At 37.5% G+C, this 17,526-nt stretch overlaps 2 protein-coding genes across 4 annotated transcripts; one reads left to right on the forward strand and one right to left on the reverse strand.

Annotated features, from left to right (window-relative positions):
- Positions 1-747: 747 nt before the first annotated feature.
- Positions 748-7,437, forward strand: spc25 (SPC25 component of NDC80 kinetochore complex). Of its 2 annotated transcripts, none has more exons than XM_027164452.2 (7): positions 748-830; positions 1,680-1,842; positions 3,433-3,498; positions 3,590-3,736; positions 3,842-3,946; positions 4,059-4,157; positions 7,113-7,437. In XM_027164452.2, the coding sequence occupies exons 2-7, from the start codon at positions 1,686-1,688 to the stop codon at positions 7,247-7,249; spliced, it is 711 nt and encodes a 236-aa protein (XP_027020253.2). In that variant the 5' UTR covers positions 748-830; positions 1,680-1,685; the 3' UTR covers positions 7,250-7,437. The 2 variants fall into 2 exon arrangements, with proteins under 2 accessions (XP_027020253.2, XP_027020252.2); XM_027164451.2 differs by lacking the exon at positions 748-830 and adding an exon at positions 1,146-1,284.
- A 146-nt stretch (positions 7,438-7,583) lies between these two features.
- nostrin (nitric oxide synthase trafficking) lies at positions 7,584-16,747 on the reverse strand. 2 transcript variants are annotated; one of them, XM_047815181.1, is made up of 16 exons: positions 16,341-16,747; positions 16,088-16,173; positions 15,487-15,570; positions 15,311-15,373; positions 15,125-15,206; positions 13,832-13,894; positions 13,322-13,420; positions 12,071-12,196; positions 11,888-11,986; positions 10,462-10,587; positions 10,164-10,272; positions 9,909-9,991; positions 9,699-9,824; positions 9,363-9,591; positions 8,638-8,730; positions 7,584-8,548 (listed from the first exon to the last, which is right to left on the reverse strand). In XM_047815181.1, exons 1-16 carry the CDS (start codon positions 16,404-16,406, stop codon positions 8,412-8,414), a joined length of 1,671 nt encoding a protein of 556 aa, XP_047671137.1. In that variant the 5' UTR covers positions 16,407-16,747; the 3' UTR covers positions 7,584-8,411. The 2 variants fall into 2 exon arrangements, with proteins under 2 accessions (XP_047671137.1, XP_047671138.1); XM_047815182.1 differs by lacking the exons at positions 7,584-8,548; positions 8,638-8,730 and adding an exon at positions 9,049-9,235 and having other exon boundaries at positions 16,341-16,746.
- Positions 16,748-17,526: the final 779 nt, after the last annotated feature.

Consider the following 17,526-nt stretch of genomic DNA (forward strand, 5'->3'; position numbering starts at 1 on the left):
TTCACAGTTAGAGAATATTGATATGATTCTGAGATTTAGAGAGATTCTGATATTTTAAAGAGATTCTGATATTTAAAAGGAAAAACAAATAACTTTTTAATTACAAAATAGCTTTTAGAATAAATAAGTGTAGGACACAGAAATCATAGCTCAGACCTGGCTGGGGTTTTAGGGGTAATGTCCTGGAGCCTAAGAGCAATCCTGCTGCTCTGGCCTGCTAGCCTTGGATCCTTAATAAGGGCCCTTAACCTCTAATAATTACAGAGGCATCAGATAGGCTGAAGGGATCTAGCACAGTTCCTTCTGTTTCATTTGCCTCAAGAGGGATGCATGCAAAGAAATAACATAACTTTAATATAAATGTAAGAAAACATAGAGAAAAAACATAGAGAAAACAAAGAGAAAACATAACTTTATTATAAATGTAAATTCTGTTCGACTGAATGTAATTGTAGTTAGAGCACTAAAAATAACTTCATATATAATTATATAGTCATTTAAATAAAGTACAATGATAACATCAGACCTGCCATGGTGTACCACAGGGGATTTAGGGTAAGGTATACTGCATGCACTCTACATTAATATGTAATAAGTCTTTCAATTTAGAAATTGACACACACACACACACACACACACACACACACACACACACACACACACACACACACACACACACACACACACACACACACACACACACACACAACTCAGCACAGAGCTGCTAATCACAGCGTGTCGTGACAGAGTAAATCCTCTAGGGGGCGGCAGCGTGTAGGAGCTGATGGAGCTGAGACGAGGGCGATATATTACAAGCGATATTTCAGAAGGTGAGTTTACTCGGTTGTAAAACATTACAGGTGTGTTTAATTTCTAATTAAATGTTCAAAACACGAAAAAATGAAGAAAAAAAACAGAGAAGAAAGTTGTTGACAAAATGGCTTAACATCAAAGATCAATATAATTATACACTGTGTGTGTGTGTGTGTGTGTGTGTGTGAGAGAGAGAGAGAGAGAGAGAGAGAGGAAATATTACATATGAGATAAAGAGAAGTTTTAACGAACGCTAATATTATTATTTATAATATCATACTAAATAATTATTAATATTTGCAATTATAATTAAATAACAATATAAGCAATTATATATAAACAATTATTTCTATACTTTATTTCTTCCCGTCCGTGTTATTTACGTCAGTTTACGTCACTTCCGGATTACATTCCCCTTGGGCGCGTATTTTTGAAACCAGACGCTGTAATATCGGTTCGGACTGTAAACAGGTAGAGAACTTTAGATCTGTCAGACTTATGTGTTGGACTTTACATCCAATCTCTGTAACTATATTAGCTGTATTGTTTAGGGGGGAAACCTTAGAACTGCACTGTAATATTGGAGCTCGTTTTCTAGCTAAGTTAGCATATAGTTTTTAGCATATAGCTTTTCCGTTAGGAGCTGCTGACAGTTCAGCGCTCTACACTCCGATTGGCTAGTGTCATTGTGCTACTGCGTTCGGATTGGCTAGGGATTCATGCTGAGACTATCTATTGGTCGTTGTGCCTGTTTGTATGAATAACAATCCAATCATAGCACAGGGGTGGGACGTGTCTAAATTTGAGTGTGATTTAAAGGCAATATTTAGTAGCTAATACAGCAGTTTGCTTTCAATTCTCTCCAGATATAAATGGCATCGATTAAAGATCTGGATGTCGGAGAAAAGTTCAGCAGCAAGCTGGAGGAAATCAGGACTAAACTGTTGTCTCAGGCAATGGGCGAAATGCTGAACGAAGCTACAGTGGACTTCTGTCAAGCTCACAAACAGTACATGAAGTCTGTTGTGGGTAAGAAACCCACCCGTATTCATGCATTAGTAAACATTTCTATACAAACATGGGTTAAGTCGCTTCACTACAGATCAGTACTTCTGAAGGAACCTCTTTCTTTCTTTCTTTCTTTCTTTCTTTCTTTCTTTCTCTTACTTTTCTTTCTTTCTTCCTTCATTTCATTCATTTCTTTTCTTTCCTTCTTTCTCTTTTCTTTCCTTCTTTCTTTCTCTTTCCTTCTTTCCTTCTCTTTTTCTTTCTTTCCTTCTTTGTTCCTTATTTCTTTTTCTTTCTTTCTTTCTTTCTTTCTTTCTTTCTTTCTTTCTTTCTTTCTTTCTTTCTTTCTTTCTTTTGCTCTTTCCTTCCTTCCTTTCATTCCTTCCTCTCTCTCCCTCCCTCTCTCTCCCTTCTCATTTCTATCTTGATTACAGTGCTCTCTTCCAGCATGACTGTGTCCCAAACCACAGGGAACAAGAGCTCATTCAGTGCTTTGACTCATATAATAAGGATATAAATCATATGCTATTGCTTTCACATCCACCAGATGTTGTCTAAGTTGAGCACAACATGAATAAAATATTTAAATAAAGCATTCATGATCGTTCGCCTCATACCTCCAGGGTCGGGGTTCGATTCCTGCCTCCGCCTTGTGTGTGTGGAGTTTGCATGTTCTCCCCGTGCCTCGGGGGTTTCCTCCGGGTACTCCGGTTTCCTCCCCCAGTCCAAAGACATGCATGGTAGGTTGATTGGCATCTCTGGAAAATTGTCCGTAGTGTGTGAATGAGAGTGTGTGTGTGCCCTGCGATGGGTTGGCACTCCGTCCAGGGTGTATCCTGCCTTGATGCCCGATGACGCCTGGGATAGGCACAGGCTCCCCGTGACCCGATGTAGTTCGGATAAAGCGGTAGAAAATGAGTGAGTGAGAGAGAGTGAGAGCATTCATGATGAAGCAACTCAGAATGAGTGATTTAATTTTTACTGTATTAGTGTTAGTGTCACCCAAATGACGATGGGTTCCCTTCAGAGTTAATATTTTTTTAAAATTAATTTTAAACTTTAATTGTATATATTCATTTATTTATGTTTATCCTTATTTTTTATTATTATTATATATTTAATTCTTTTTTTTTCCTCTCTCTTCTGTTTCCATACTTCTGTAAAGCTGCTTTGAGACAATGGGACAATATGACGCTACAGGATGACTATAGATCATGAAATATGTGGCTAACAAGATTATAGATGGTAGTAATAGGCCAAATAAAGCCGATATAGAGAGATATTAATGGGACATTATTCCTACATTTAAAATAATCTTCCATCCCCTGATACCCCAGAGCTAAGCCATTTAAAGCTTTAAATGTTTAAAGCAGGACATTTGTATTCAAGTGAGAACTTAAAAAAGAAGTAGCTGTAGCTTAAATAAGCCTGGAGTCATACAGTATGCTCTGTAATGTAATATTGCCATGTTCTGAACTAGCTGAAGCATCCTAACAGAGACAGCAGGACCTTCAGCTTGCAACAATGTAGAACCAGAGTTTATTGTGACGTTAAATCACTCTGATGTGAATCTCTTTTATTGATTGACTAATTGATTGATTGTTTCTATAGAAACATGCTCGAAAAAGTGCCGGGAAGATGAGTCCATGTTTGAAACCATACAGGGTTATACAGAAGGTACGTGCTCACGGTAGCATCTGCGTTTCAGTCCGGAATCTGTTTTGTTAATTGAAATGTTCAAAACTCAGGGAATATTTTCCATCTTAAGAGTTGAAACATCTGAATTCCAACATGAGGCAGAGAAATGATGAAAGACCGGAAGTCTTGGGATCGATCCAGGACAAAGAAAGCTATAAAGAACACCTTATTCAAAAGATTGAGAAGCTGAAGCAAGAGCAGGCCAAGAACAGAGAATGTATGGAATCTGCTTGTACACACATTTCTACATGTTACATGTCTTTGATCAGTGTTAAACAGCCATTACTCACAGTGTTTTTTGCTTTTATGTTTTTCACTTAAGTGATTCACGCACAAAACAAAGCCAACAAGGACCGACTAAAGAACTTGAACAAACTTAAAGAGATCTTCCAGGAATGGCTAAGCCTTGAGATCCGAAAAATCCAGGGTAAGATTTTATTATTATTATTATTATTATTATTATTATTTAAAATCTATTTTACCTGGAAGATATCATTTATTAATGTTTGTGCAAAATGTGTGTGTGTGTGTGTGTGAAGGTGAGAAGCTGCAATTCATCTTCAGAAACATCAACCACAAGAATCCACAAAATGCCTTCACCTTTCTGTTAAGGATAAATGAGAATGGAGAGTACCAAAGTAAGTCAGTGTGCTTACATTACGAACATGCACAGAAATGTAGCCTGAGATGATGAGGTGTAAACACACGTAAAACCGATCTTCACTATTTTACCCTTTGAGCATTTTATAGTTCCAAGCGCGGTGGTCACGTCATTGCGCAGAACAGTGGTATATTTCTGCTACTGTGTGAAGCTACATCATGCTGCCATTGTACATTACATGCGTATTCGGAATAACATCTTTCAGCTGATACTGGTTTCCTCATGTTTGTGTGAATAATAAGAACACTTATTTTATTAAGGCTATATAAGTAAAGAGACTAGGTTAGACTAGGTATATACTTGCTATCTGTAAAGAGCAACCTAAAAGAAAGGGGGAAAAAGGAGTGAATAAGAAGTCTTTTGATGGTTGACATTTTTAGTTAATTGATTAGATGGGTTTTTATACATTAATAATTCGTTTTTTGCAGCATTTCAATCAACTAATACTACTACAGAACTTTGAAGTAAGCTTCATAACATAAGCGATGTTGCTGTGGACTTTTAAGTTAATGTTCATGTCACAAAAATTGATCTCAGTGGATTTTTACTGTAGCCTGACTGTTAGTACCAGACAGGCTGGTTTGAGTATTTGTGTAATTGCTGATCCCCTGGGTTTTCACTCACAAAAAAGCCTACTTTAGAACTGCAATAAAGACAAACATTCAGTGATCCACAGTTCGGCCACCACTGGATAAATCACTGGAGAATGACCGGATAAATTTATGCTAACAGAACATCCACCCAGGTTCCACGTCTGTCATTGAAGAACAGGAAATTGAGGCTGCAGTGGACACACTAAATAAACTGGCCCACTGAAGATAGCCTGTTCTGATGCCTCTCCATTTCTGCTTAAGCAGACAGATAATGTGCTCAGAATTTTGTGCCAACAGCATGAAATTATTGACCCTCAACTGCCTTGTATCAACAGTTCAGGCTGGTGGAGTTGGTGTGGGGAATGTTTTCCTGACACACTTTGAGCCCCTTAAAACCAGGCAATCATCAGTTGAATCCCACAAGACTATCTGAGTGTTGTTGCTGACCGTGTGTATCTTTTTACGACCATATACATCTATGCATCATGTCATAAAGCAAAAGCCGTCTTCAGTGGCTTTCCACTAGTAATGGGCCGGAATCTAGTGAAATACATACTGTATAGGGGTTTGGTAGAACATCTTGTTGTTACTCCACCCAGTATTAGTATAGTGTTCCTAATAAAGTGCTCTGAGTGTGAAAAAAAAATAGTTTGTATACAATAAAAAAAAAATCAGGTTGAAATATAACTAATCACTTTTTATTCTATTCTAGTAGAATAGATACCATTATTTTTGTCACATGTACACTACAGCACAGTGAAACGCTTTCTTTGCATATCCCATCTTTGGAGGTTGGGGACCGAGTGAAGGTTCAGACAAAATACAGCACTCAAAATGCAGCAGAAAGGGTTAAGGACTTTGCTCAGGGGCCCAACAATAGCAGCCTGGCGGTGCTGGGGCTTGAACCCCAATCCTCCGATTAGGGCTGGGCAATCTGGCTGAAAAGTATCACAATATCAGTGTTTATCGGTCGATATAGATAATTATTGATATTTTTTTGATATTTTTTATGACCCATGTAAAATAAGGACCAGGACCTTCCTCTGATCATAATCCCCTCAGTTATTAAGACAGAAATGTCAACAACCAGGAAAACTCAAATAATTATAATGTAAACATAAGTCTAAAGTCTGGGTGTTAAATATAAACATAGAGAAACCTGAGGATTTAGTGCAAGTTTAGTTCTATTGCATAATTTTATTACGGTCAGACTTATCCAAAAAACTGCCATACTGGCGAGCTGACTTTTCCTTTTTTATTTACAATTTCCTCGCTCGCTGAAGCGGTCATTTGGCTGCAAATTCACGGAGTTTCCTGAGTCAATAACTCCTGAGCTAAACGCTGTTACTACACAAAAGGCGGTTGTAGCTGCCTTTCTACATTACTACGATAGAAAAGAGGTGTTATTTGTGTAGTAACAGCGTTTAGCTCAGCAGTTATTGACTCGGGAAACTCCAATCTGTGAATATGTGGCCAACTTCCTGCTCCAGTTCTCATCAGCGCTGGAAAGCTGATCCTACTGTATATTAACAAGGGTCCTGCTTCTTGCCTTATCGTAAGCCTTTCTTCGCTTTCTTTCTTTGTTTTTATCCTCCATGTCAATGTTAAAACCGCTTTCTGCTAATGTCACATATGTGCACTGACCACTCTCTCTGCCCATATTGACAAGACACGTCCCATTCTACTCACTGGCTACACGTTAGCTTTGATTTTTGTTACATTTTTTTGTTCCGACTCATTTTCTGAAGCATTTCCCCAACATCAGAGACCCTACCTTTAAAAGAACGGTAATAAAATTACATTTCCTTTTTTCTGCCAAAAAAAACAAACGTTTTATTTTTTATTGATATCGATCACGTGTCTATCGCGATACATATCGTTATCATTTATCGCCCAGCCCTACCTCCGATCAACAACCCAGAGCCTCAACTTTAGTAAATTAGTTACTTGTATGAAGTGATGTAGTGTGTGTTACAGCATGCTTGAAAACACCGAAACTATTAATGAAGTTCATTGTTAGCTATTTTTATTATCAATTCTTTTGATTAATTGTTGCAGCACTATACATAAGTGAACATGGGAAACTGGAAATAAATAAACACCCACCCATGGCCTACAAAGTACAGAACATTTGTACATGGCGTATGTTTTGTAAAGGCAACTTTTCCCCAAACATGCCCTCGAACCTCTTCAGACGGTCCACATTTTTACTCGCCCACAGCTTGCGATACTGACGACACCGATGCAGATTACAGAATAACTGTTTTGTAATCCAGAATAAAAGATGACTGATTACAAAGCACAACATGATTTACTTAAAATATGATCTTCCTTTTCAGTCGTCTCCTGTGATCCTCCCCTGGCGAAGATGGATCAGCTGGAGCGTCAACTTCAGGAGACCAACAACCTCTCTGCATTTCTGGCTAATGTCAGGAAAGAGTTTGTGGCACTACATAATACTACAAAGAGTGCCTGACTTCACAGAGATTAATAATCAGCTCAGTTCTGTATATTTTAACTGTTAAAAAGCTCTAGCCGCATTCTACTATCAAGACGCAGTATCCGGTGTGCTTATTTAGTTAGTATTGTACTTTAACTGTCTTATTGTGATACCTGTATATAATTCTTTTTGGTCTTCTTTACATAATAAAATGTTTGTCGTAATTGACTTATTCATTGTATATGCAGGTAAAGAGCAAAAGATTTTTGACTGCTAAAGGTGTTTATAAATCATTATAAATACATTTCCACACAAAATACACAGCAGTTACCCAATACAGAGCTGATAGAAATAAGTTAGATGGAAAGTCCCCAATGAAATCAGACTTTATTTTTCAAATTCTAAATGAAATATCAGCCTTTCACATACAACAAACTTATTGTAAATGGTATCTTTAAAAATATATGTAATGTACTGTATATAAATGGATTTCAAGGTCCTGTGTTATATATTCTGCAGTATCTGTACCTATACATAGCTTTTCTTTTGATAATGTATGAAAAAATGTTTATTATACTGCTGTATGTCTCATATTTATATTATTATTATTATTGTTAATGCTGTTGACAGCTTTGTCTTTTCAGTAACCAGTTTGATGAGTGTAGTATTGGATTTATTTTTGTTTTAGTCATTTTGTTTTCAGACAATCGTGTGGATGCAGCACAATATATAAAGCCACACAGATGTTGGTCAAGAACCTCAGAACACTACAATGGGGAAAAACATCTAATCTCAGTGAGAGTGGCTGGATGTTAGGGTCAGAAAAGCTGGCTGGATTGTTTGAGTTACTGTAGGCGTCTGTCAGCTCAAACTTGTCTTCCCATTCATCTCTAATCTACGAGGTGTTTCTACATAAAGCGGTTTTACATAATTCTGTATCTAGAGACTTGCGTGTGAAAATTTCAGTAGATCAGCAGTTTCTGGACTGCACATACCAGCCTCACAACCAATCTGCAGAGATCTCATGGAGCTCTGCATTCTTGTTTAATTCTGTTTGATGTGAACATTAACTGAAGCTTTGGACTTTTATCTGCACAATTGTGTATGTAATGAATAATCTTCCAATAATTTAAATTTCTTACACTACCTTCTCTAAAGTTTTCTGGTACATAATGAAATCCTGTTTTTTTTATTTTATTTACGCATCAGAAGACTTTGCCATTTTCAAAACAGGCAACTCTTTGACATAATTATAAGGAAAGTGACCTCTCTTCCCATTCAGTTCTCCATACCACCATCCACTGTTGTCCTTTCGAAGGATGTCGAGAAGATCTCCTTATAGAACAGTGGGGGAAAAAAGTACATTAAGCACAGATACGCTTGGTCTGTAACGGAGCAGATGACTGTAGTAGCTCTAAATTTACCTTCTTTAATGTTTAACTCATCCCTTTTCTCTGACGAGAAGTCGTATAAAGCCTTACATTTACCTATACTGCTAAACTGGAGTTCACCTGCACCTGGAAGAGGGAATCACCATGTAAACATTCAGCATGAAAGAACTTGATCATTATTTATTTCACATCATAATAATAACAACAACAATACTTATTATTAATAATAAAATTATTATTGTTGGTATTATTATTATTATTATTATTATATAACTTGATCTAACTTAACTAACTTTATCTTTGTAATTTTATATTACCAGTTTTTTATTACCATGTCCTTTATTGGCAAGTTGTATTCTGTTTGAAGGCAGGAATGAAATCCCCAAGCCAGTAGAAGGTTTTGTTTTGTTTTGTTTGTTTGTTTGTTTGTTTATTTATTTATTCATTCATTCATTCATTCATTTATTTAGGAAGTAAGGCGAAGTTAGGGATTTGTTTTCATAAAATGCGTTTTTTGTTTGTTTTCTTTAAAAGATGATGGATTCCAGACTGAAGCTGGAAGTTCATTCCACCATTAAGGGAATTGTATCTTCTAACTGAATGCAGCATTCGGTCAGTTACTGGAAAAATACTGAAGGACATAAAAATAGGACAGAGATATTATGTTCCTAAAGCCAAACAGGATCCAAATATGGATATAAAAAAAACGTAATTTAGACATGGAAATGATCACAAAGTTCATTTAAAGGGATCCTTACCTTCCTCCTGAGACACTGAAGATGCTCTGTTAATCTCAGATTTGTGCTTATGTGTATATTTGTCTGATCCACCACTGGCCTCTACAGAAGGAACCACGTCTTGACACTCGACACTATTTTTCACCGAGGCTTTATAAATGACCGAACTCCTGAAAGACTGTCGTGATCTAAATGGTGTTGTTTTGATCCGAATTGGGCGAGACAGCTTCACTATACTGTGCTCAACCTCCTGAATAAAAGGATTGTAAGTTAACCATTAATACATATTAAATACTAAATCCTTATCTAAATTTCAGAAATCCAAGTATATAGGTGTGTACACACTAGTCTTTGTACCTTTTCTTTGAATTTTGTGATGCTGTCATTGAAACGATGGACAGGTTTCGGTTTCCCCTCCAAGTCCATCATCGATTGGTTCAGTTTACAGTACGTGGCCTCCAAAAGGTCCAGTTTTAAGACATACTACCAACAATAACAAACCCAATGCTAACTGTCGTCAGATTGTTTAACATGAAAATAACATACAGATTATTATTCCTTTAATACCTCTTCAAGCAGCTGCGCTTGTTCCTCCGGGGATTTTTTACATGAGATATTTTCAGCATCTAGTCTCAACATTTTCTCCAGCCCTTCAACATAAAGGTGAAATCCAGATGAACATTTAGCGAAGAATTTGATCAAGCTAATAACTGAGATTCGAAATGTCAAAATATAAGATAGTTATGACTCCCATTTTAAGTTAGCTTAATCTTTCTTTCCTAATTAAATCTATAAAGTTTAGGACTAAAAATAAACTAACACCTTCTTTCTCATTCCTGGTTTTAAGAATACATTCTTGTAGTCTCTGGAGTTTCGTCTTCAACGCATTTCTTCGTCTTTCTTTTTCCATTATTGTCTTTCCTTCTTCCTCCTGTGATGCACAAACAGACAGCAAGTATTACTGAATAAGCGACCATGACCATAATCATTATTTCATATAGAGGAAAAACCTTCACTTCACGTCTAACTCTGCACACAGTTACAACCCTGGTATTCTAACATGCAATTATTTCTCACAATATTCTGTAAAGGAAGATAGATTGGATTTAAACGTTCTCACAAAGTAATCAACGATGAGGAATTCAGCTTTGTTATCATCTGCTGTAACACAGGTGTTTTCCACCAGAGTTTGAATGTCTTTCTCCACATCCACTCTCCTGACAGCCTCCTCAATCTGCTCCTGACTCTAGAGAGCACCACAATTTATCGATTTATTTATTTTTTTAATTCAGACACAATGCATACAGGAAACCATAAAGCAACACATTTTTTCCATTCATTACCATGCCAACATTAGCTTTATGATCTATTTGTTTTGACATGTTCTGTTGTGCAAATTAGCTACACAAATGGGTGGATTTTATAAAAACTAAATGACACTTTAATGCAATTCGTTTCAGCTTCTTTTGTATAGCACTACTCAGCTTTTGTATAGCACTTTAAACAATAATATGGTCACAAAGCAGCTTTACAGAAAATGGATTTATATTTAGATCATTAATGAGTAAGCCAGAGGTGACAGTGACTGACTCAACTTCTATGACTATTTTCTATAAACTTAAACTAATACATTGAAGGAATGTTGTCTTTGTTCACTATGAGCATATATTTCTGAGATAGCAGTCATCCTGACCTCTTCTGCTCTCCGGATCTGTCTGGTCTATCTTGATGCCCTACTTCTGTTTGGAGTTCTCATGTCTCTCATCTCTCTCTGCTGCTGAGGATGGCCTCACATGGACTGTCTGAATATACATGAGATTACTGTGGATGTTGACACTTAGAGGCCATGAAGATGGACTGAAAGCACTTTTGGTATAATGGCTTAGGTCTAAAATTAGTTAAGACAGCTTTAGAACTTCAACTGCTGTGAACAGTTTTGCACTCAGGTCTCCATCAGTGCCCACAAGTGTGATAACTAGAATTAATTTCCTGGTTAAATAACAACATTTTATGGCCACATTGTAGAGTTATAGAATGAAAATAATTTCTAATCATATTGGGGTCAACCAGATGAGGATGGGTTTCCTTTTGGGTCTGGTTGTGGTTTCTTACATTTATAGCATTTGGCAGATGCTCTTATCCAGAGCAACATACATTTTTATTTAATTTTCAGTTAGAAATTGAGGGTTAATGGCCTCTCTCACGGACCCAGCAGTGACAGCTTGGTGGACCTGGGGTTCAAACCCACAATCAACACCTTAACCACTAGGCTACAACACTGCATGTTTACCTTAGATCCTCTCAGAGAATTTTTTCTTGCCACTGCTGCCTCTGGTGTCCTTATTATAAATATATTCCTCTATTTAAAATTTACCTTCTGAATGTATATCGTTCTGTAAAGCTGTTTTGTGACCATGTTTATTGTTATACAAATACAGCTGAAATGAATTCAAATAAATATTGCAATTCATGAGAGATGTCTTGGTGATTGCATCAGCAGTTTAATCAGAAATAAAAATTTGTCTTATGACATCGCACTGACTCACATGAAGAAGGGTCTGGCTGTAGCTGCACATATGGAGATTGTACTTATTCACAGCGTCGCTCAGAGTCTCTATTCTTTGCTTCTCAGTTTCCTGAACAATCTGAAATAAAAGACTCGCTCAGTCAAATCACCCGCAGCAGCAGTTAAACCGTTCTCTCAACAGAACTGATGAAAGAAAGATGACCTGATAGCAGCTTTTAAGTGTGTTCTCCCACTTCAGTCTAATCTGATGGCTGTCCAGGTTCATATTGAAGTAGTCTTCATCAACTTTCACTTGATGCTCTGCTGATTTACTCAATCTGTTAAACATCTGAACACAAGCAATTGAATGCAACACATTCTCAACTTGATTAAGAACAAATATGTAGTAATGAGCCAGGCGATGGGTTTGTAAAATGTCCATGTCTCTTTTTACAGATTTTCCATAACATTCTGTATAGAAATTTGCCAAAATTACTATTACAGAAACAATGATGTTTATATTCCTACAAGGATATAAAAATAGGGCCAATGTCATTTCTGCAGTGCTCTAAGAACATCAGGATTTCATCACAACTTTAGAAGATTGAGTTATTTATTATTTCTTGTAGAATTTTGACCTTATAAGAATGCTCAGATTACCTTCTCTGTTAGGAATTCATGTGGAAATGATATGAATTTTTCACATAAAACTAATAATAACAAGAGTTACATTTCCAATAGCAGCAACTATCTCTTCTCAGTAATTTGTCCAATTTGTTTATCGTTTTTTCAACATTTAATGATGTGGAACATCCGCAAAACTCCCATTATTGATTATTGTATAGCATTTATAAACACAGCTGTTCCCTCACAGGCATCTCTCTCTCTCTCTCTCTCTCTCTCTCTCTCTCTCTCTCTCTCTCTCTCTCTCTCTCTCTCTCTCTCTCTTTGTTTCTCACTCTCTCTCTGTTTCTCTCTCTCTCTCCCTTTGTTTCTCTGTCTCTCTCTCTCACTCTCGGTCACACTCACTCTCCCTTTCTCATTAGTAACAACATTTTAAAATGCAGCTTGTCTGTTGACAAGAAAGTGCAAAGGCCTCCATCTTAAAGACACATCAGAAAACGTAAAGAAACACAGCTTAACCTCTGACTGTAGCAAAGTGCTGACACTAGGATACAAAAAATTTCTCCACAGTGAAAGCTTTACCATATTAGTAATTACACACGGTTTTATATTAGTTTAATGTGTGTTGTGCTCGATATACAAATCCCTCTAAAAGGTGTTGCTGAAATTGACCTTCTGACCAATCAGATTTGAGAATTGTGAGAACACTGCTGTGGAGCAACACGATTAATGTTTGTCATCAGCATAATTAAAGTACCTTGTTTTATTGTAGTTCAACATTTACATATAAACAGTGTCTAGAATGATAATCTGAGAATTCTAGCCCCGACACCAATACAAATATAAGTACCTTCTGCTTCTCTTTCTCTGTGCAGATGTGTTTGTTCTTTTCCACAAAGCTAAAGAGTGCTTCATGCTCACGGGTTAAAGCAGTCAACTTTTTCTTTGCCTGCGGGAAGAAGCATATGTTTTATTGCTGAAAGAGAAAAATGTTCATCTGGTCTTGAAGTAAACATATTACTCTTATAAAACTGGTTGTTCAGTCATACTCATTAATCTAATGTGTTATAAAACTGTGGAAATGAAATGCTGTGAAGCCAGAAGACTCCATATCCAGAATCAGCCTTTTTCTTCCATAGCACAGTCTTTTACAGCACATCACTCATGAACTGCTGCCAAAAAACTCAACCTTTATTTGAAAATGATTACGTTAGTCGTACTGCAGAGTTGCGATAAGGCTGTTTTTATTTCCAGCACTGTAGTACCTGAAGCATTATGCCCAAATTTAGGTCTCAAAGTAGCTGTTTGAGGGAAAGAAAACTGGTGGGTTATAAAAAGGAACGTTTATACACTATATTACCTTCAGTTGTTCATTCCAGTTGTTCACAACAAGTTTCCTTGATTTTTCAATTGCATTTTCCAGCTGCACTTAAATAAGGAACAAACAGACATTATCTTACAGAGATTACTTGTTTCTTACACACTGAATAAATTTTATCCAGGATATGGACACACACACACACACACACACACACACACACACAAACACACACGCACATATACATATATATATACATATACATATATATACGTATATGTATATATATGTATATGTGCGTGTGTGTGTGTATATATATATACACACACACACACACACGCACATATACATATATATACATATATATATGTATATGTGCGTGTGTGTGTGTGTGTGTGTATATACACACACACACACACACACACACACACACACACACACACACACACACACACACACACACACGCACAGACATTTGAAATCACCAAACCAAACACGCCCATAACCCAAATGGGTCCCACCCCTGTATTGATAGCTCCGCCAAAACATACATACTACGTAACCCAGGCAACTAATGGAAAGAAATGTGTCTTTACAGTATCTGCAATCGTATTGTTCTTCCCTTCGGGTATGATAAACAGACAAGCAAAAATGACACACAAGCATAATCATGCAAAGGACGGCATATATTAGTTCTGTGTAACAAAGCAAAACCAACGTTACTCACCTATCGAGAAGGAAAAAAGCGCCTCGGCATATTCACAGATTGGAGTTTCCAGAGTCAATAACTCCTGAGCTAAATGCTGTTACTACACAAAACGAGGTTGTAGCTGCCTCTCTACATTACTACAATAGAAAAGAGGTGTTATTTGTGTAGTAACAGCGTGTAGCTCAGGAGTTATTGACTCTGGAAACTCCAATCTGTGACTATGTGGCCAACTTCCCGCTTTCTGCTAATATCACATATGCGCACTGAACACTCTCTCCTCCCATATTGACAAGACACGCCCCTTTCTGCTCACTGGCTACACGTTAGTTTTGTTTTTGTTTTGTTTGGCGGCCCGACTCAATTTTCTGAAGCATTTCTCAAACAACGGAGAACCCACCTTTAAAGAATTTTTTTCACATCTCTCTGATCTCACAAGCCTGATGTGAATTTTACACATTTTTACATGTAGTACATCATTATTACCCGCACATAATTTTTTCCATGATAATTTTTGGTGGTCCTTTTTCACATATAATCACACATTTCTCTGTCGAAGGGTAAGCTTAGCTTTATATATACAGTATTGCTATTGTGCGTGTGTGTGTGTGTGTGTGTGTGTCACACACTGGTCTCTTCCTCTTGGTGTGTTCATCCAGCATTTGACGGATTTCCACAACAGCTTCCTGTTGAAGACTTTGCCCTAGGGTTCTGAAAATAAACTTAGTCTAGCATTAATTGTGAATAAACCCTCAAAACAATAAATAAGAAAAACAACGAATGTAGACATTTACTACTGTATGTAGATATTTTACCTGTGTGCCTCTGCTGTTGAGAACATCTCGTTCGATACAAGGGACCAGGCATTATATGTTGAGCTTTAGAGAGAGGAAGAACATGACATCTAAAACAATCTAAAACAAAACTCTTTGTGTACTAGCTTTTCTGAGCACTGTAGCACTAGGCTTGTGAAGTATAGGCATACACTTACTTGCTAGTCATTGTTTTGGACACACTGAGGAGTTTTCCAGCAAGTTTCTGCAGCCTTTTAGCGTAGCTGATTTCCAGCTCGGATCTGTATTTATAGAAGCACACTTATCTGTTCGCTCTTAACTTGCAACATAAAGCAAATATTTCTGAGAACTACACACTTCGAGTGTGACCCCTGGAAGCAAGATATAGAGCATTGGCAAGGTGATACAGATATACCCTGTCACCATCACTAAAAGTTATTAAATAGAAATATAACACTAACAGTGGCTTTCCTCCAACAATACGGTTTTAATCCCACTCCTGGTTGGACCGCCGCTACAATTAAAAAGCTAAACACTAAAAGGTCTTGAGATCTACAAGCTGTCCTCCAAGGACATCAACTCAGGCCATATAGGTAAAAGAATAACTACAGCTATAATTAAAATTTAATCCAAAAGCCCTGGCCTCAAAAGTGCAAAACTGTCTGTAAAGGGAGAGGCGATTTTCACTTCAATTTGCACTTTATGACCAAATGCATCAAACCTTCAGGCTTTTATTGCAAACATAAAAGTATAAAAGAAATCACCCAAGAGAGTCAAAGTGCCTAAATAGACTATTACCTTTGCTGGAATACTGTTACAAGTTCTTTGCAGAAATATTCTCCATTTTTTGAGAATCTCTTGAGGTCCTGGTAGAGCAGGTTGTACTGTAACACGTGACTTAGTCAGAACACAATCTAACAAAGGAGTATTTGTAACTACAATAAAGCACTTTACATACAGAAAGTGGACAAATTTTAAACAGAACAAAAGTACTAGACTGCTTTTAAATGCTATGTAATGTGTGGAATTGACAATAGCTGAAGCTACTCACGGTGCAGGTGCTCAGCGGCTCCTTCATCTTCACACTGGCTGGCGGTTTGCTTTGCACTTTGACCATTTATCTCCCTTAAAGCATGTGTACGGAAATCACCTGGGTGGCCGTACCCGATACAAAACCTCTACGCCAGAGAGGTTCAGTCATTCATTCACATACAGAGTGCACACATTAGATATGGAAGCATACGATAACTACAACTGTCACTCTCTGTGGGGTTGCTGGTTGAAAACATCAACTACCTGAATAAAAAAACTTGTATCTTTCAGTTGTGTCGATATAACCTGAAAATAGTCTTCCTTATGTAATTACTCTATATTCTTAGAATAATTTTCACCCAGCATGGGACAACAAACTACTTCAGGGCTCACACATACACAACATACTAACACGTTCACTCACACATTTACACACTCACTACCTCACTCGCTCAGTTACACATTTACACACTCACTACCTCACTCGCTCAGTTACACATTTACATGCTCACTCACACATTTACACGCTCACTACCTCACTCGCTCACTCACACATTTACACGCTCACTACCTCACTCGCTCACTCACACATTTACACGCTCACTACCTCACTCGCTCACTCACACATTTACACGCTCACTACCTCACTCACACATTTACATGCTCACTCACACATTTACATGCTCACTCACACATTTACACGCTCACTACCTCACTCGCTCACTCACACATTTACACGCTCACTACCTCACTCACACATTTACATGCTCACTCACACATTTACACGCTCACTACCTCACTCGCTCACTCACACATTTACATGCTCACTCACACATTTACACGCTCACTAACTCGCTCACTTACACATTTACATGCTCACTCACATTTACACGCTCACTCTCTCACACATTTACTCGCACACACATTTACACACTCACTCACTTACATTTACACGCTCACACATTTACACGCTCACACAATTACACGCTCACACATTTACACGCTGACACATTTACACGCTCACACATTTACACGCTGACACATTTACACGCTGACACATTTACACGCTGACACATTTACACGCTGACACATTTACATGCTCACTCGCTCACACATTTACACGCTCACACATTTACACACTAGGCCAGGTGCATAAAGACATGGTTAGTTAGTGTTGAACTGCACAGGACCATGACCGCAACCCC

This window comes from Tachysurus fulvidraco, chromosome 6 (assembly GCF_022655615.1).
Source record: "Tachysurus fulvidraco isolate hzauxx_2018 chromosome 6, HZAU_PFXX_2.0, whole genome shotgun sequence".
NCBI classification, from domain to species: Eukaryota; Metazoa; Chordata; class Actinopteri; order Siluriformes; family Bagridae; genus Tachysurus; species Tachysurus fulvidraco.

Coding starts and splice junctions, on each gene's coding strand:
- spc25 (XM_027164452.2), top strand. CDS start 1,686: ATGGCATCGATTAAAGATCTGGATGTCGGAGAAAAGTTCAGCAGCAAG. Junction 1,843..3,432: donor GTACATGAAGTCTGTTGTGG/GTAAGAAACCCA, acceptor TTGTTTCTATAG/AAACATGCTCGAAAAAGTGC. Junction 3,947..4,058: donor TGAGATCCGAAAAATCCAGG/GTAAGATTTTAT, acceptor GTGTGTGTGAAG/GTGAGAAGCTGCAATTCATC.
- nostrin (XM_047815181.1), bottom strand. CDS start 16,406: ATGGTCAAAGTGCAAAGCAAACCGCCAGCCAGTGTGAAGATGAAGGAG. Junction 15,571..16,087: donor GTAACAGTATTCCAGCAAAG/GTAATAGTCTAT, acceptor CTATAAATACAG/ATCCGAGCTGGAAATCAGCT. Junction 15,207..15,310: donor TCAACAGCAGAGGCACACAG/GTAAAATATCTA, acceptor GTTTATTTTCAG/AACCCTAGGGCAAAGTCTTC.